Source organism: Dermacentor andersoni, chromosome 6 (genome assembly GCF_023375885.2).
Source record: "Dermacentor andersoni chromosome 6, qqDerAnde1_hic_scaffold, whole genome shotgun sequence".
Lineage (NCBI taxonomy): Eukaryota > Metazoa > Arthropoda > Arachnida > Ixodida > Ixodidae > Dermacentor > Dermacentor andersoni.
Genome location: NC_092819.1, coordinates 35,686,827 through 35,700,979, shown reverse-complemented (window position 1 = coordinate 35,700,979; position 14,153 = coordinate 35,686,827). Strand labels below are relative to the sequence as shown.

The following is a 14,153-nucleotide window of genomic DNA, read 5'->3' as shown; positions in this document are numbered from 1 at the left end:
CTATTCGGAGCTCCAGCAACGTTAGCGCAGCGGGCTGGTAGTCAAAATAAGCAGACGCTTACGTCCTTACGTTGCCACCAGAACGCTAGAATAAACCATGAATAAACTAAGCCAACTGGACTATTCAAGAATATACAGCATAGGATGTGCCCGACATGTTCCAACATGTCATGTTGTTATGACAATATTTAAGTGTTTCAGGTTAGCGCAATTGATCACTTTTTAAATAAAGGCCCTTGATCTGAGCGACGCTCTTCCCAGCTTGGTTGCGGAAAATATCATGAAGGGACTTTATTCTTACCGCTTCAGCAAAAAAAGCGGCTCCTAAAAGTTTTGCTATACAAGCTAAAAATGAGCTGCAATAATTAACAACGGCATGTATAAATACTGCTGCAGGCTCCGAGCTTTAGAAGTTTATTTTGAAGCGAAATTCGATTTTATTCTGATCATTACAAGAGATGAGGGCAAAGAAGGGTTCTTATATGATTATGTGTGCATAGATTATTTAGCGCTGACATTCACTATATCAGCAAAATATTGTGCAAGCGACTGCTTTCCAGATTTTATTTGTCGGAAAATTAATTTACTCTAAGCATCCCTGAAACATCATAGATCTCAACGTAGTCATCTGACTAACATTTGGCAGCTTCATCTCAACCCTTCCATAGTTCATATGAAAAAAAAAAAAAAGTTTCCAGTCAGCACTGACAATATAATGTACTGGTGCTGTCAAAACTAGCACATTTCTTGTCATCCCAGAGAAATGTGTTGTTCAAAATTTGTTGCAACTTTCTTCAAACACCATTGATAAGCCACGTATGTTACATTGAAATTTACTCAGCACATTCATCTGAGAATTTGGAGAAACCATTTGTCAAGGTCAAAGTTACTGATCAGTTCAGTAAACGTAAGCATGCGCAAGGCAGCTTTGAAGGCATATTGCAGGAATACTAACTTGATGCAATAGCATTCATTGGGTTGCATCATTATCTATGGAGCCTCACTCATGCTCAAAATAAAACAAACATAGCCAGAGTCCTCAGAAGTTACCAGCCAAACAAGCCATTGGCCGTGCAGAATTAAAGCTGCTTTTTCAAGCTGCAAATTTACATGCAGTGGTAGAGTCTGTGACACACCCATCAAATGATGATGGGAACTGTCATCACAAGGTTAAGGGCAATAGTGAGATATTACTTTGTTTTGTATTCTTTCAGTAGTAGAGAAGGGACTGTAAGCAATGTACAGCGACACCCTGCTACCAATAAATAGCCAGATCCATCCGAGACAAAACAAGATGAAAATCTGTTTTGCCCAAAGCATCCCAACTGTTTCGCATTGTTCAGCTCACTAACGTTGTAATGGTGATAATATGGTTGGAAAAAAAATGAGAGAGGAGGAGGAGGAAATGGTTTTATTTTGAATTTTGAGCACTTGCATCAGAACATAATCGTTTTTTGAACTTTCAGCATGACTAGAACAATTCAAATCAAAATGCATGTAATCTCTGATTCAGGGTGACTACAAATCAATAAATAATGTGAGTAAGTGAACACAACGAAGTGGGGCAGGTGTATACTGAATGACAGGAAGTGGCAAGGTCACCAGCTCCTAAGTGAATTTGGGCTCGCTGCTTTACGAGAGTTGCTTGTAAAATTCACTTGTTTACCATAGATATTTGGGCTTGTTTTCATTAAAGTTGTTTTATTAAAAGAAAGGTTATTTTACAGTTGGCCTGGACTGGAGCAATCACTTAGGTTTGTGACTATCAACAGCAAGAAAAGTGCCTCAAAAGCTATTACCATAGCTGCTTAGAACAAGACAGTGTTATAATCGATGATGGCCAGTTTCTGTTTTTAACACAATCAGCCATATTCTAAAAGCATCTGTTTTATATAGAGCATGAAGTTTTTGTTAAACTCAGGTGAATCTTGATCAAAGACTGACACTAAGCACACTACATGTCTCCAAACACAAAGTGGGATGCTTCACGGGGCCTTTAGAGAGAGAGAAAAAAAAAAAAGATAGCGCTCAATATCAAAGTTACCACAACACTAACACATGAGCAAAACAATGAGCATAAAACAAGCGTTCCTCCTCAGTATTTCTTGACAAATGTGCATGTTTGCAAAAAAATTGACAAGGCTTGAATCACATGTTCAAACATTAAATCAATGTAACCGCTGTAGACATGGATGCTCTGCTGTCTTTGCGAAACTGAGCAGTGCACAACAATAAACAAAAATGCACAATGCAGCAGAGCTCAATAAAAATCACAACTCCTCAAAAGCTCAAACACAAGCACCTGTCAAGTTGTCATACACATTTCAATTAATTTTGTTCAAATACATAAGAAACAAGGCCGCAAAAGGTCAACACATCAGTTCAGAAGGGAACAAAATGGTAGGAACATGCTTAACAACCAATGGTCAAACAACACTAATAAAACTAAGCATGGCACATTAGGTTAAAAGTTCACAACCAAAGAAGTATACCCTTTGTAAGATGCAGCAAAATATGTAGTTCACATTTCCAAAAAAAATTTACATATTTCAGGAGAAAGAACTTTCATGCAAATGGCACAACAGAACAAGGTAGGAAGCATGTAAACTAATGATAAAGGTAAAAGACATTGTAAAATGATTAGAAATACCCAAACTCTCAACGGCTATGTTGTATACCTGATGAAAATAGCAATGGAGAAGATACTAAAATGTTTTTACTTTTCATTAAAGTAAATTCTTGTTGCAACAGAAATGATAAATTTGGGACACAGGAATTGTCCTCCATTTCAAGCACTGCTATGATTACCAACAAGATGTTAAAGAGCCTGTGACAAGAGCAACTGGTCTGTTATTTACAACCATTCCACTATCTCATAGAACTGCTACCATTCCATCCATAAAAGGGACCCCAAAGAACTTTTAAAAATTGCACCTCCTTGTCTGCAAGGCCTTGTGTCTGCCGTCATAGTAGCAAGCATGACAATATGTCATGTTTGTCACGACATGTCTGCTCTTGTAACATAGTCAAAGGTACAAAAGCAAGCCTAATGCAACACCTGCAAGGCCTGCATTGCTTATTCAAATGTGCATAACCAGACAAAGTTTTCCTTTTCTTTAATCTCTTTTGCTGAAAGGTCTGTGAATGTGCTCTTTTCTGCAGCACAAAGAGACTTGCCAATAATGACGGCTGCCACCTTTCATGACAGAACAGATAGCAATCTGATGAAAAGAGATCAATAAAATGTAACGAAGAATTGAATGAAGGGGCACCAGAAGTGCTTAGAGGAGAGGGGGGTGACAGTCACTCCTTTGCCAAAGCTCTGTTAGATGGAGAAGTGAACGCAGCCATTTCCCAAGCCCCTCCACTCCCACTCCTGACATTGCTGATAAAAACACAAAGAAGGGAGGCCAGGAGTGTTCTATCTTTCTTAAGTTTACATAACCTATTTTGTTCCAATATCTTCAATGAAAGTTGCTTGAAGCTTTTTGGCATGTGAAAATCAAAAGGCTGCAAAAAGAAAGTGCCGAATGAAGAATTGGGCAACATGAACTGTTTTCACATGCAAGGAGTGCACTTTTCTGACCTCCCAACATTTAAAATATACAAACTTAGAATGATATGAATAGGTTTTACTGGAGGCTGGCAGTGCCTACCTTACTCCTTTTGCCAAACAGCGGTTTCTCTGGAGAAAGACAATCAGTGATCGTCTTTAAAACATACCGCCACCATGGTTAAAAACACACACAACTGAACTGTGCAGTTATACATCTCTATGTTTTGGCTGGCAACACCTCTGCAGTGGTAGCTCCCTGTCTTACAAAACATACTAAACGTCTCGGTAAACTTCTACCCAGTGTGGTAATGAAACATTTGATTTCGGAGCAAGAAGCTCTTTTCAGCTATTTACTGAGGTGACCAATTTCTTGGTTGAAGTTTATCTGTACATATTGCCAACACTCTCTATAGTATCTGTCCACACTTGTCAACTCCGAGCTTTATAAGCATGAATAAGTGTCGGCACAAGGTAAAGACAAGATGCTTTGTCAGTTGTGTTAAAAATGCATCTACTCGGTGTCACTCGGAGAAAAAGGAAAACCTCTAGCATCCAACGAAAATGAAGACAAAAGAAACATGGTGAGGCTTATCCGGTGATCCCAGTCTGCAGCAGTGTCATTGAAAGTAACTAGGGACGTGGAAATAGAAAACTTTGCATACTAGCCAAATGTATTAGGTATGTTTTAGTATTGTATTCAATCAGAAACCATGTACTTGAAGTTTTTCGAATACTTGATATGGCACAAATATTCAAAACAAATCGAATATATTGCTGGCAATGTGGGAGCAGAAACAATTCTTTGCATTTACTCCTACCTACTTCTGCATATCTTTGTCGTTGTTTACATCAGTCTTTGTGATTTGTCATCTTGTTTTTTCTTTCCTATTTACTTCCCTATTTCCTATTTTCAATTTCTGTTTATATACCCTCCTTCCTAAACAGTTTTATGTTTGCCCTCCCATAAAAGAAATGCGTCCTTGCTACAGGAAAAGAAGATGACATACAGGTGATGCCAACAAGCCACAGAGTAGACAACCAGTGACACAAGTAGTCGCTTAGGCCATTTGTATTAGGAACTGCAGTAGTGCTTAAAGAGAGGGCACTGCTACGAAAATCACTTCTCATCCACAGTACACAAAACGAACTGTCGAGTTCACACTTATGGTCAAAACAAAAAATTTGCACATTCTCCAAAAATCTACATATATTCAGTGGGTCGAAAGGGAAACTGCAAGCTGAATGCGAATGGGCTTATATCTGCTGTCTCACTGTTTACATACATTGCTTGCTCTTCTGAAAGTACACCATATACTGCAAAATGTGAAAACGTGATGCGTCAGTCACCTATATTTGAGCTTTGTAATTTCATAATGACAGTGTACCATCCAAGTTTCATGTGGAAAAAGCAACAAGAAGAGGAACACAATGAAAGTAAACAGGACAGCACAAACACTCCTTGAATATCAAGTGAGCTCAGCTGCTTGTGTTTTTGCCAGCCCTTATATATTCGATGCTGCATTCTCAGACAGGGAGCTTTCTTAATGCTCCAAGTCTCCCATCCGAGCAAAATAAATTAGGTGCCCTTTCTTTTCTTTTCTTAAAAACATGTAACATCACTTCAGTCATCTCCATCAAACAAGGACAAAAATTATGAGAAAAGCATAAGTGAATGACAATGACAATGACAACAACTGCCAGCTACAGGGCCGTGTAGTTCTCAATGTGTTGCCTCGAACGGCTGCCAGGCCGTTCAGATGAGACAGATGCTGCACTCGGTCGCCCGTAGGCCTGAGTGTGCAGAGGATGGTGGTGGTAGTAGTCAGACGGGTCATGCCTGCTGTAGTTGCCACCTTCGGTAACACTGCTCGGTCTCGCATAAAGGCGCCCCTCATACCTCGATGGGTGCATGCCGCTGAAACATGAGCAGATATGGTTTCATTACACATCGTCCACTACACTTCCTTCACCCATCTGCTACCAAAACAAGTGCTCTCTCTGGATCTTCCCTACAACTTGAACATTTTTTTTTTTTAATTATGGGGTTTTACGTGCCAAAACAATGATCTGATTATGAGGCATGTCGTAGTGTCGCCGGGTTAATTTTCACCTCCTGGGGTTCTTTAAAGTGCATCTAAATTTAGATACACGGGTGTTCTTGCATTTCTTCCCATTGAAATGCGGCTGCTGTGGCCGCATTTCGATGGGGGCGAAATGCAAGAGCACCCAAGTACTTGTTTTTACCATTTTCATTACACATCGTTCACTACACTTCCTTCACCCATCTGCTACCAAAACAAGTGCTCTCTCTGGATCTTCCCTACAACTTCAAAATTTTTTTTTTAAATTATGGGGTTTTACGTGCCAAAACAACGATCTTATTATGAGGCATGTCGTAGTGTCGCCGGATTAATTTTCACCTCCTGGGGTTCTTTAAAGTGCATCTAAATTTAGATACACGGGTGTTCTTGCATTTCTTCCCATTGAATTCCTTAATTATTCCTTAAGAAATTGCAGTTAAAACAGGAGGTTGGCGGGATCAAGAACGTCCGTGACATTAACTCTAGAATGTCAGGACTTTCTCATGCATGTTATCTGTGCCTTATGATAGCTAGATACAAGAAGCCCTATATGAGGGCTCCCATTCACAACTACTGATAACAGTCGCAGTAAGATGTACAGGTTTTGCCAACAGTTTCAAAGCCACCATGCAAGCAACCGGTGCTGTTTCCTGGCCATGTACTGGGGCCTATGTGAAGCTTGCAGTGTTCTAAAGCCCCCCCAGAGGTAGAAAAAGAAAGTTACAGCCATACTCTTGGCTGCAGAATATAAGGAGTGCTGCCTCACCACAATTCCCGACGACAGCTCGTCACATATAGTTTCTTTGAAACTTGTAGCAGAGACTGTGTGTATCTTTAAAAAATCATTCTTAACTTGCAACACTGTGTACACTCAATACTGTCGGACATAATGCTACATATCAGACAGACATAATGACAGTAATATTGAAATTTGGCGAGTTGGTTTCTGTTCATGATGAACGTAAAGAGTGCAAAGAAGGGGAACGAAGGCAAGATGAAAGACAGTACGAGCGCTCACTTACAAGTGATGTTTATTAAGGAAATAATGTGATATAACATACATGTCAGCATAACATTCAGTAGATAACAAAATTTACTACTCTTATTAGTCTAACAGGGCCATCTAGTAATAGAATCACATGAGCATGTGTGAACACAGAATTGCAGTTAGCACCCAGATAGATATTTCACCTCTTTGTCTGAGAGCATTACAAAATGCTGATTGATGCAAACATTACTATGCGTAACGTGACAGGCCTCTATCACAAGCCTTGTGGCCTCCTGTCTACTTGGGCCTAGCACATCTTTTTCATGAAAAAGGGTCTCACATTGGCACCTATTACAATGAGCAGTTAAATGTGACTGCATTATCTGAATGTTATTATGTTCTCTGAGCCAATGATTTACGCATTGTCTGCTCTGGCCAATATGAACTTTTCCAAAGCATGAATTTGATCTTGTTCACTTTACACAAGTTGCAATCATTTGTAGAATCTCATTTTTTCTTTGTGTTGACTGCCACACAAATGCTTGCCTAAGCTTCACAGGAGCTGTGAGGGCTACAGTCACACTGTGTAAAATGATTAGTAACATTTTTTAAACCATGCGACATGCAATGGACAAAAGGAAGAACAGCTACTTTCTTTGGTTTATCCCTCTCGCTACTTGAATTCCATTAGCCTTTCAGATACCTGAGCAATAAACTTAGCTTAATTAGCTTAGTTCTGCACTTTTTCATAAACAAGACATTCTTAGCCCAAGTAATCAGGAAGCCACAATGCTTGTGATATCACGTTCCGCACTGTAATGTGTGCATCAGTCAGTCTTCCGTTACATTCTCGGACAAAGAGGTGCAATATCTTTCAGGGCATTGAATGTAACTCGTGTTCATGCATGCTCACGTGATTCTATTACTATAGATGACTCCACTAAGTTAGGAGCGTACTAAATTTTGCTATCTGCTGGGTGTTATTCTGACATGTACATACTATATATCATGATGTTACTCAATAAACTTCAGTTGTGACTGAGCACTCATCCTGCTGTAATTCTTGTCCTTATTTCCTTTTTGCGCTCTTTACATGCATTATGAACCATCTGGATGGTTGGAAAGGCTACCCAGAACACAGATTACAGCAGTCATGCAATACAGTGACCAAAATGACCAAACATGGCAGCTCAGTGCTCGTTCGGTGCAGGAATGTAATGATGTCCCATGAACATTACAAGAGAAGCAGGTTGCATGTGCGTATGTTGACATGATGCCATACTGCTTGCCTTCTGCATGAGCCAAGCCTCCTCCAATTTTGTGCATTTCAGATGTATGCACTGTGCACAGTTCAGCTAACCTATCACTATTAAGCAGATAAAGTGTAAGCATTGCACTGAGCCCAATCATTGCTCTTCAGTTATAAAAGTCGCAACTATTCTTCGAGCAGCTACTCATAACTCTGCATCTTAGGACTCGTAAAACAAATAACAGCCATCCACAAAACCAGATAGCAGTTCAAACACATATGCTTCAATATTCGTCAGTTATATTCAGCATTCAACAGGCAGCTTACCCTCTTTCTGAGCTAGCATAGGGGCTTGGTGTTGGCCAATAGTCGGAACTTGTTGCAGCCCGGCTTGGCAATCGCAGTGTTGGAGCCAGGACTTGCTCATCTGATGGTGTCTGCAAAGGCAGCTGTGTTCGTGGTTGTGGCTGAGGCTGCGGCTGTGGCTGCGGCTCTGGCTGTGGAGGTGGCTGCCGGCGTGAAATATGGACTACTTTGACGCTGCTGTCTGATGGCGGACGAAATGGCTGAAGACTCTGCAGGGAGAGAAAAAAGGAGCACAGTGAGGGTACAAAACCCACATTAACGTACGGACCCCATATAGTTTCTTAACAGCAAGTACATATAGAAAATAATAATGTAAGCTATGCAGAAACAAGGGGCACTTGCAGAGCACAATATAATTGGCAGCATACCACTCTTGACAAAATGCACGCCTAATGAAGCGCCTATATGTACATTCTTCTGCAAACAAGAGTAAGTCTCTTGTGTATCGTCTGTCGTGTATCGTCTCTCTTCTTTGTCCGTGTTTCAAATGCATGCTGTGAGTAATAATGCAGATGTACCGACTCGCCCAGCTAGCTACCATACTAAGAAAAAGAACACAACTGTGCCTGATACCAAATCGACTCATATTACATAGAGGAACACACGTGCACACATACACTGAACTTAAGCAATAAAAGAGAGTATCTACGTCAGCAGATGGTCTTGACAGAAGAAGAAAATTATTGTATAGGAAGTTACTGGCAGATGGCTTAGTAACATCTGCTGTTGGGTTAGTTGGTACATCGCTAGAAATTACTTTAGGCACAATATAACACATGGACAGGTGCCTGTCAGTGTCTATTCTTTGCTTGTGTCTTATTTTGCGCCTAAAGCCCTTTCTGGCTATTGCCGGCAGATGTATACAACCACATCTAATAATTGACTAGTATACCTCTGCAGGTGCTAGTACTGATACAGTCTAGAGAAAGTCTAGCATGTGAGAATAAGAAAAGACAGTTGACTGTACACCTTTGACTACAACATTTCTGTTTCTTTCCCACTGGTTTCAGATAATTAGTTTGAGGTGTGTTTCAACCCTGCAATCAACAAATACTTCCAGCATGAACAAATAAATTAAGAAGCAAGCAATTCTCACATCACGTTTCCGGCAAGTCTTTTTGGACTTCTCATACTCTGCTCTCCTCTTGTGATCCTGAAACACGGCAGAGAGAAGAAAATAAACAAATAAGAAATAAAGATTTCAGATGCTGTCAGGAAAGTATTTATAAAGGGAGAGGTGTCAGCATATCGGAATACAGTTCGCAGAATATGCAGTCATTGCAAGGTGGGATGCTGGCATGCACAAACCACGAACCGGAATGCTCACCACATAACTGATAAGACAGCTTCCTGGTACCCACACAATCATGGACACCACAATGACAGTGCCCACTATGTTGTCATTCAGAAACTTCACTGAAAAAAAAAAAAGAACAATAATATATGGGTGAACTATGCATTAAAATTGCCAAATAAGATAGGACTAGCTCCCTTGAGCTATCATAAAAGCACCTGAGTTTAACTTTCCCACAAGTCTACTGAGTGTACTGCACTTTGATGTGCTTTCACAAATTCTTGCAGCACAACTCGCCATCTCACTGATACTGGACTTTGTTCACTCACTCACAAAAACATGGGATATTTATTAGCTTTTCATTATGATACTGCAGCATGTACACAACAAGTGAGGACACAAGGCAAAGGTCACCCAAAAGCACTGACTTGCAACTCACTTTATTTTTGGAAAGGGAGTTATATACTGTGTGTGTGTACACATGCACACACACATACACACCCAGGCTAACCAAACTGAGCATGAACAAGAGCATTCAGAATTAAAAAAAATATATATATATATATATATATATATATATATATATATATATATATATATATATATATATATATATATATATATATATATATATATATATATATATATATATATAAACCACATAGCTTCTACATATAAAAAAGGAAGTCACATGGTGCTCAAAAAGGCGAATTCCTTGTCAGATAACACTACAGATGGCTCACTTACACACATATCAACATGTTTTTCAATATAGAAGGCCTTAGTTATTTCATGTGTCAGTTTGTCTTTATGAGCAAACAAAATCATAGTATCACAAAGGGCAGGTTCACAGTGACAGCTTTTGCTGTGGTTGGCTAAGCCTGAATTGCTATCTTTGTCATGTGATTGCTGATGCTGTTTTAGATGGGTATTAACACACTGGCCTCTCTGGCTTATGTAAACATGGCCACAAATTAATGGCAACATGTGCACTACACTTATTTTACATCTTACGAGCTTGGCGTCTTGTTTTAAAGCACAGACACACTTTTTCGTGTCCATTTTGACAAACTCTTTAACCACCGCTTGGCAGATTCGTTGCAGCTTGTCAGGAGTGCTGAAAATAATGTCAACACCAAACTGGCTGGCAACATTCTTTAGTCTGTGAGAAAAGCAATGAACATAGGGCACAACAGCAATGCATTTTCACTGTGTCATCTCTGCTTCTAGAATTCTAGATTTTTAGTACTTTTACATATTTGTTAGCCTTCCCAACAATGTGACAAACAAACCTACACTAGTTTCTATGAAAGCACAAAATATTTGACAAAAATACCAAGAAATGTGCCTGGCTCTAGATACTGTCAAAAGGTAGCATAAAAAAATGGAAGACTCACAAACTGTGTTGATGTCAATGTCTTCAATAATGTCCCAAAACCTTTCAACAATGTCTTGAACTGTCTTTTCACATCTTCCCTGCAATGCATACAGAACAAAGAGAAACAGCAGTGACGTTAGGACAAAAATTTCATCTAGCGAAAAATCAACAACTTGTTTACTGTGTGCAGCAATTATGACCTGCTGACTCTTGGATACATTGTGGGCATTTACGCAGCAGGTTAATACGCTGAGGAATCTAAAAGTGAGATAACTTATTATTCGGGTGTGCAATCTGAGTTTCAAGGCATGTGCCTTGTATATGCACATCCACTTAAAGAATGCTACCTGATCCATGGCCTTTTGTCTAGGACTTAAAGAATACTATGAGTATAGTGTCAGATTTCCTCTATACCACAAGTGTTTAGTATTTGAGCCTGATGCAATAAAAAAGTTTTTTCATGGCCAGTCCGGTTTGAAACATCACACTAGGTAGGCTTTAGGCTAGAAAATACAAGGCCATGCCACATAGCAGGTGACAACCTCAAAGATATAAAAGTCAGATGATTTATTATATATGGGGCAAAGTTCTCACAAAACTTCTGCCTCATTTAGCATGTACCTCATATATCAACATAATGGCCACAGTGTGCACCTATATAGAAAATCGTGACTAGAGAATGTAGAGCTGCTACATGCTGTGCCCGCCAACAGCAATATAGTGTGCCCATGCTGTGTCGTAATGTGTGCGGTGCATGGAAGATCTGACCTTTTCACAGTAGCCGTGTATGCACGGTGTTCCATCCCTCAATATTTCCATTGGTTCCGTTGGCTTGCAGGTAGCATTGTGTGAAGGTCGACAGCACCGCTTGCACGCATCCACCTCTGCAAGTTGGCGGAAAATGGGACACATCACAAATTTATTGCAGTTTTCATTAAAACCCACATGCAGACTATGCAGCTTCCTCCATTTCCCAGCACTTCGTAGTTTGAGCCTGTGTCTCAGCACTTCCTAAAGCTTTCCGTTTCCAAGAATGGTCCACTACACATGGCTCCCACATTTGTTTACGTATAAGTGGGAATAATAGTACTGGATATAGAACAACTTAAGCAGTTATTATAGCTGTGCTGAGCAAAAGAAATGCTTCCACAACACACCTAAGACAATGATTGCCACTTGCCGACAGGTGGCTGTAATTTGTGCCAAAAAAAGTGCACAACAGTCCATAGACCTGTACAGCTACCTTTAAACAGTACTAAACATTGGCACTGTCCATGTGGCCAGGGTGCTCACAGCCAAGTTTTGTCACAGGACTGTACACTCCTCAACCAGCTCTCTGAGAAAATAAAACACTACAACCCACAAAAGCAGCAGGGGTCTGAGAGAAAGAAACTCCTCAAAGCTCTTGGTCTGTTTTTAACATGTTTGCTGCAATGTGGGTCATGGCAGTTATCCCCCCACCCCCCTTCCGTGCACCTGTACAAGGCTTTCGTGCTGTGTAGAAGTGACATCTTTACTAGAAATCTTGGTGGGTCACAACACACCAGAGCAGTATGATGAATGACCTACCGGCGGGTCATCATGCACAAGAATTGAAACTTGAACAAGTGCTGTCACAGTGAACATGTCAAATGCCTCAGTCTACAGTGCCTGCGTTCCACTAAATGCCTCCCCAAATGTCATCTGCACAAGTGTGCCCCATGACTTTACAAAAACGATGCAGGATGCAGCAAAGAACACAGAACCATTACAAACGAGCTTTTCCCCATTCCATGCTTCATTCTTATAAGCAAGCAATGCTGATGCTTTCACTCTGGGTTCTCTCACCTGTGTCGCACATGCAAGAAACCTCTCCTCTTGTCTCGCAGTACGGCATGCAGTCACCTGCCCTGCATTTGCCCCTAAGCATAAAGGAAGATGTGTATGAAGCTGTGGCTCTCTTATAGACAATGTTTCACAAGTCACTACTGCCCATCTGCATAGTTCTTGCTACAAGTAGTTTTCAGCTGGGTTTGTATTTACAATAATACACACTACAGCCCTACTTTTGCCCATAAATCAAATATGGCCAGATCGTTTCACATTCACAGCATTTTTGCTGTTGAATATTTCTTGGTGCACATCTATGAGATTAGGCAAAATGCCTCTGAAGTGAAGATGACATACCGAAAAGGAAGCAAGGACACCATATTAACATAGGCATCAAATGTATGCCCTTTCTGTGAATCGCTAAAAGAAGCTAGGCAGTCTTCAAACAATACATTAAAACTTAACTTTAACACAGTTCATGGGAACCCAGCAGAAAGGTTGCTATTTTTCTGAACCATCTGTACAACTGCCTTTCAATAAGGACCAAAGCACTTATAAACATCGAAATGAAACCTGCAGCATTCAGTGACAATTTTTTTATAACTTCAGAAAATTTCAGGCACTTTCCAGTAGCTTACAGTTACATAATCATGTGAAAAAGAAGGCCCTTTTTTCACGTTCATGCTTTCAACAAGACTTTCTTTTTTTTTTTTGCTTTCCTTCTCAACAACAACTTTTCAAGGAAAGAATAACAGTGTAAGAGCTCTAAATGATGTAGAGGTTCACAGGAAAATCGAGACTTGACACAATCAGCAGTCATCTAAGGGAAGTTCCAGGTTGGAACCAAGGTTTCGACTAAGGAACTAAGGACTAAGGGCAAAGACAAGCAAGTTTCCTTGTCCAAACTTTGGCTCCTGTTTGAAGCTTCCCTCATTTTGCGACTTCTATTTTGTGTGAGAGCTTGTGTTGCTGAGCAGTAGTATTGCCAAAAAATTTCGTAAATCAGGTTGACTCTTTACAAATAAAATAATTATTAGAACTGAAAGAGCTGCCTCGTGCAGAGTTCACTGAACCAAAACTTTTTTGCATAGGGTCCAACGTAATGCTTCTGGGTAACTATTTAGGTGGCTTCGTTTACTTGAAGTCATAGACGATAGGCTTGTTACAGCAAACTTCTACTGCACTAGCATATTTGCCATATAACGAAATTTATTTCCTGTTATAGGTCCACACTACTTTTCTCACGTCAATGCAACTGCAACAGAAATCATTTACTTACTTGTCCAAGCAAGGGCTGTCATCCTTCTGTGGTGGTGATGGAGGGCACTCTGCTGATCTGCCAGTGAACATCTCGTTAAGAAAAAATTTGCTATTATGGTCACTGCAACTTTTCTACAGAAAACAGCTACACATATTTGAAAGAAAGGCACAA

At 40.1% G+C, this 14,153-nt stretch overlaps 1 protein-coding gene across 1 annotated transcript in view; it reads right to left on the bottom strand.

Annotated features, from left to right (window-relative positions):
• Nucleotides 1–1,393: 1,393 nt before the first annotated feature.
• Tace (ADAM 17-like protease Tace) overlaps nucleotides 1,394–14,153 on the bottom strand; it is a 33,840-nt gene continuing 21,080 nt past the window's right edge. Inside the window, exons 14-21 of the mRNA XM_050170594.3 lie at nucleotides 14,001–14,066; nucleotides 12,740–12,813; nucleotides 11,681–11,796; nucleotides 10,932–11,010; nucleotides 9,568–9,656; nucleotides 9,337–9,393; nucleotides 8,202–8,449; nucleotides 1,394–5,471 (exon numbers count right to left, since the gene is read on the bottom strand). Coding sequence (XP_050026551.2) covers nucleotides 5,258–5,471; nucleotides 8,202–8,449; nucleotides 9,337–9,393; nucleotides 9,568–9,656; nucleotides 10,932–11,010; nucleotides 11,681–11,796; nucleotides 12,740–12,813; nucleotides 14,001–14,066 — 943 coding nt within the window. The 3' untranslated portion in view covers nucleotides 1,394–5,257. The remainder of the gene's footprint in view (nucleotides 5,472–8,201; nucleotides 8,450–9,336; nucleotides 9,394–9,567; nucleotides 9,657–10,931; nucleotides 11,011–11,680; nucleotides 11,797–12,739; nucleotides 12,814–14,000; nucleotides 14,067–14,153) is intronic.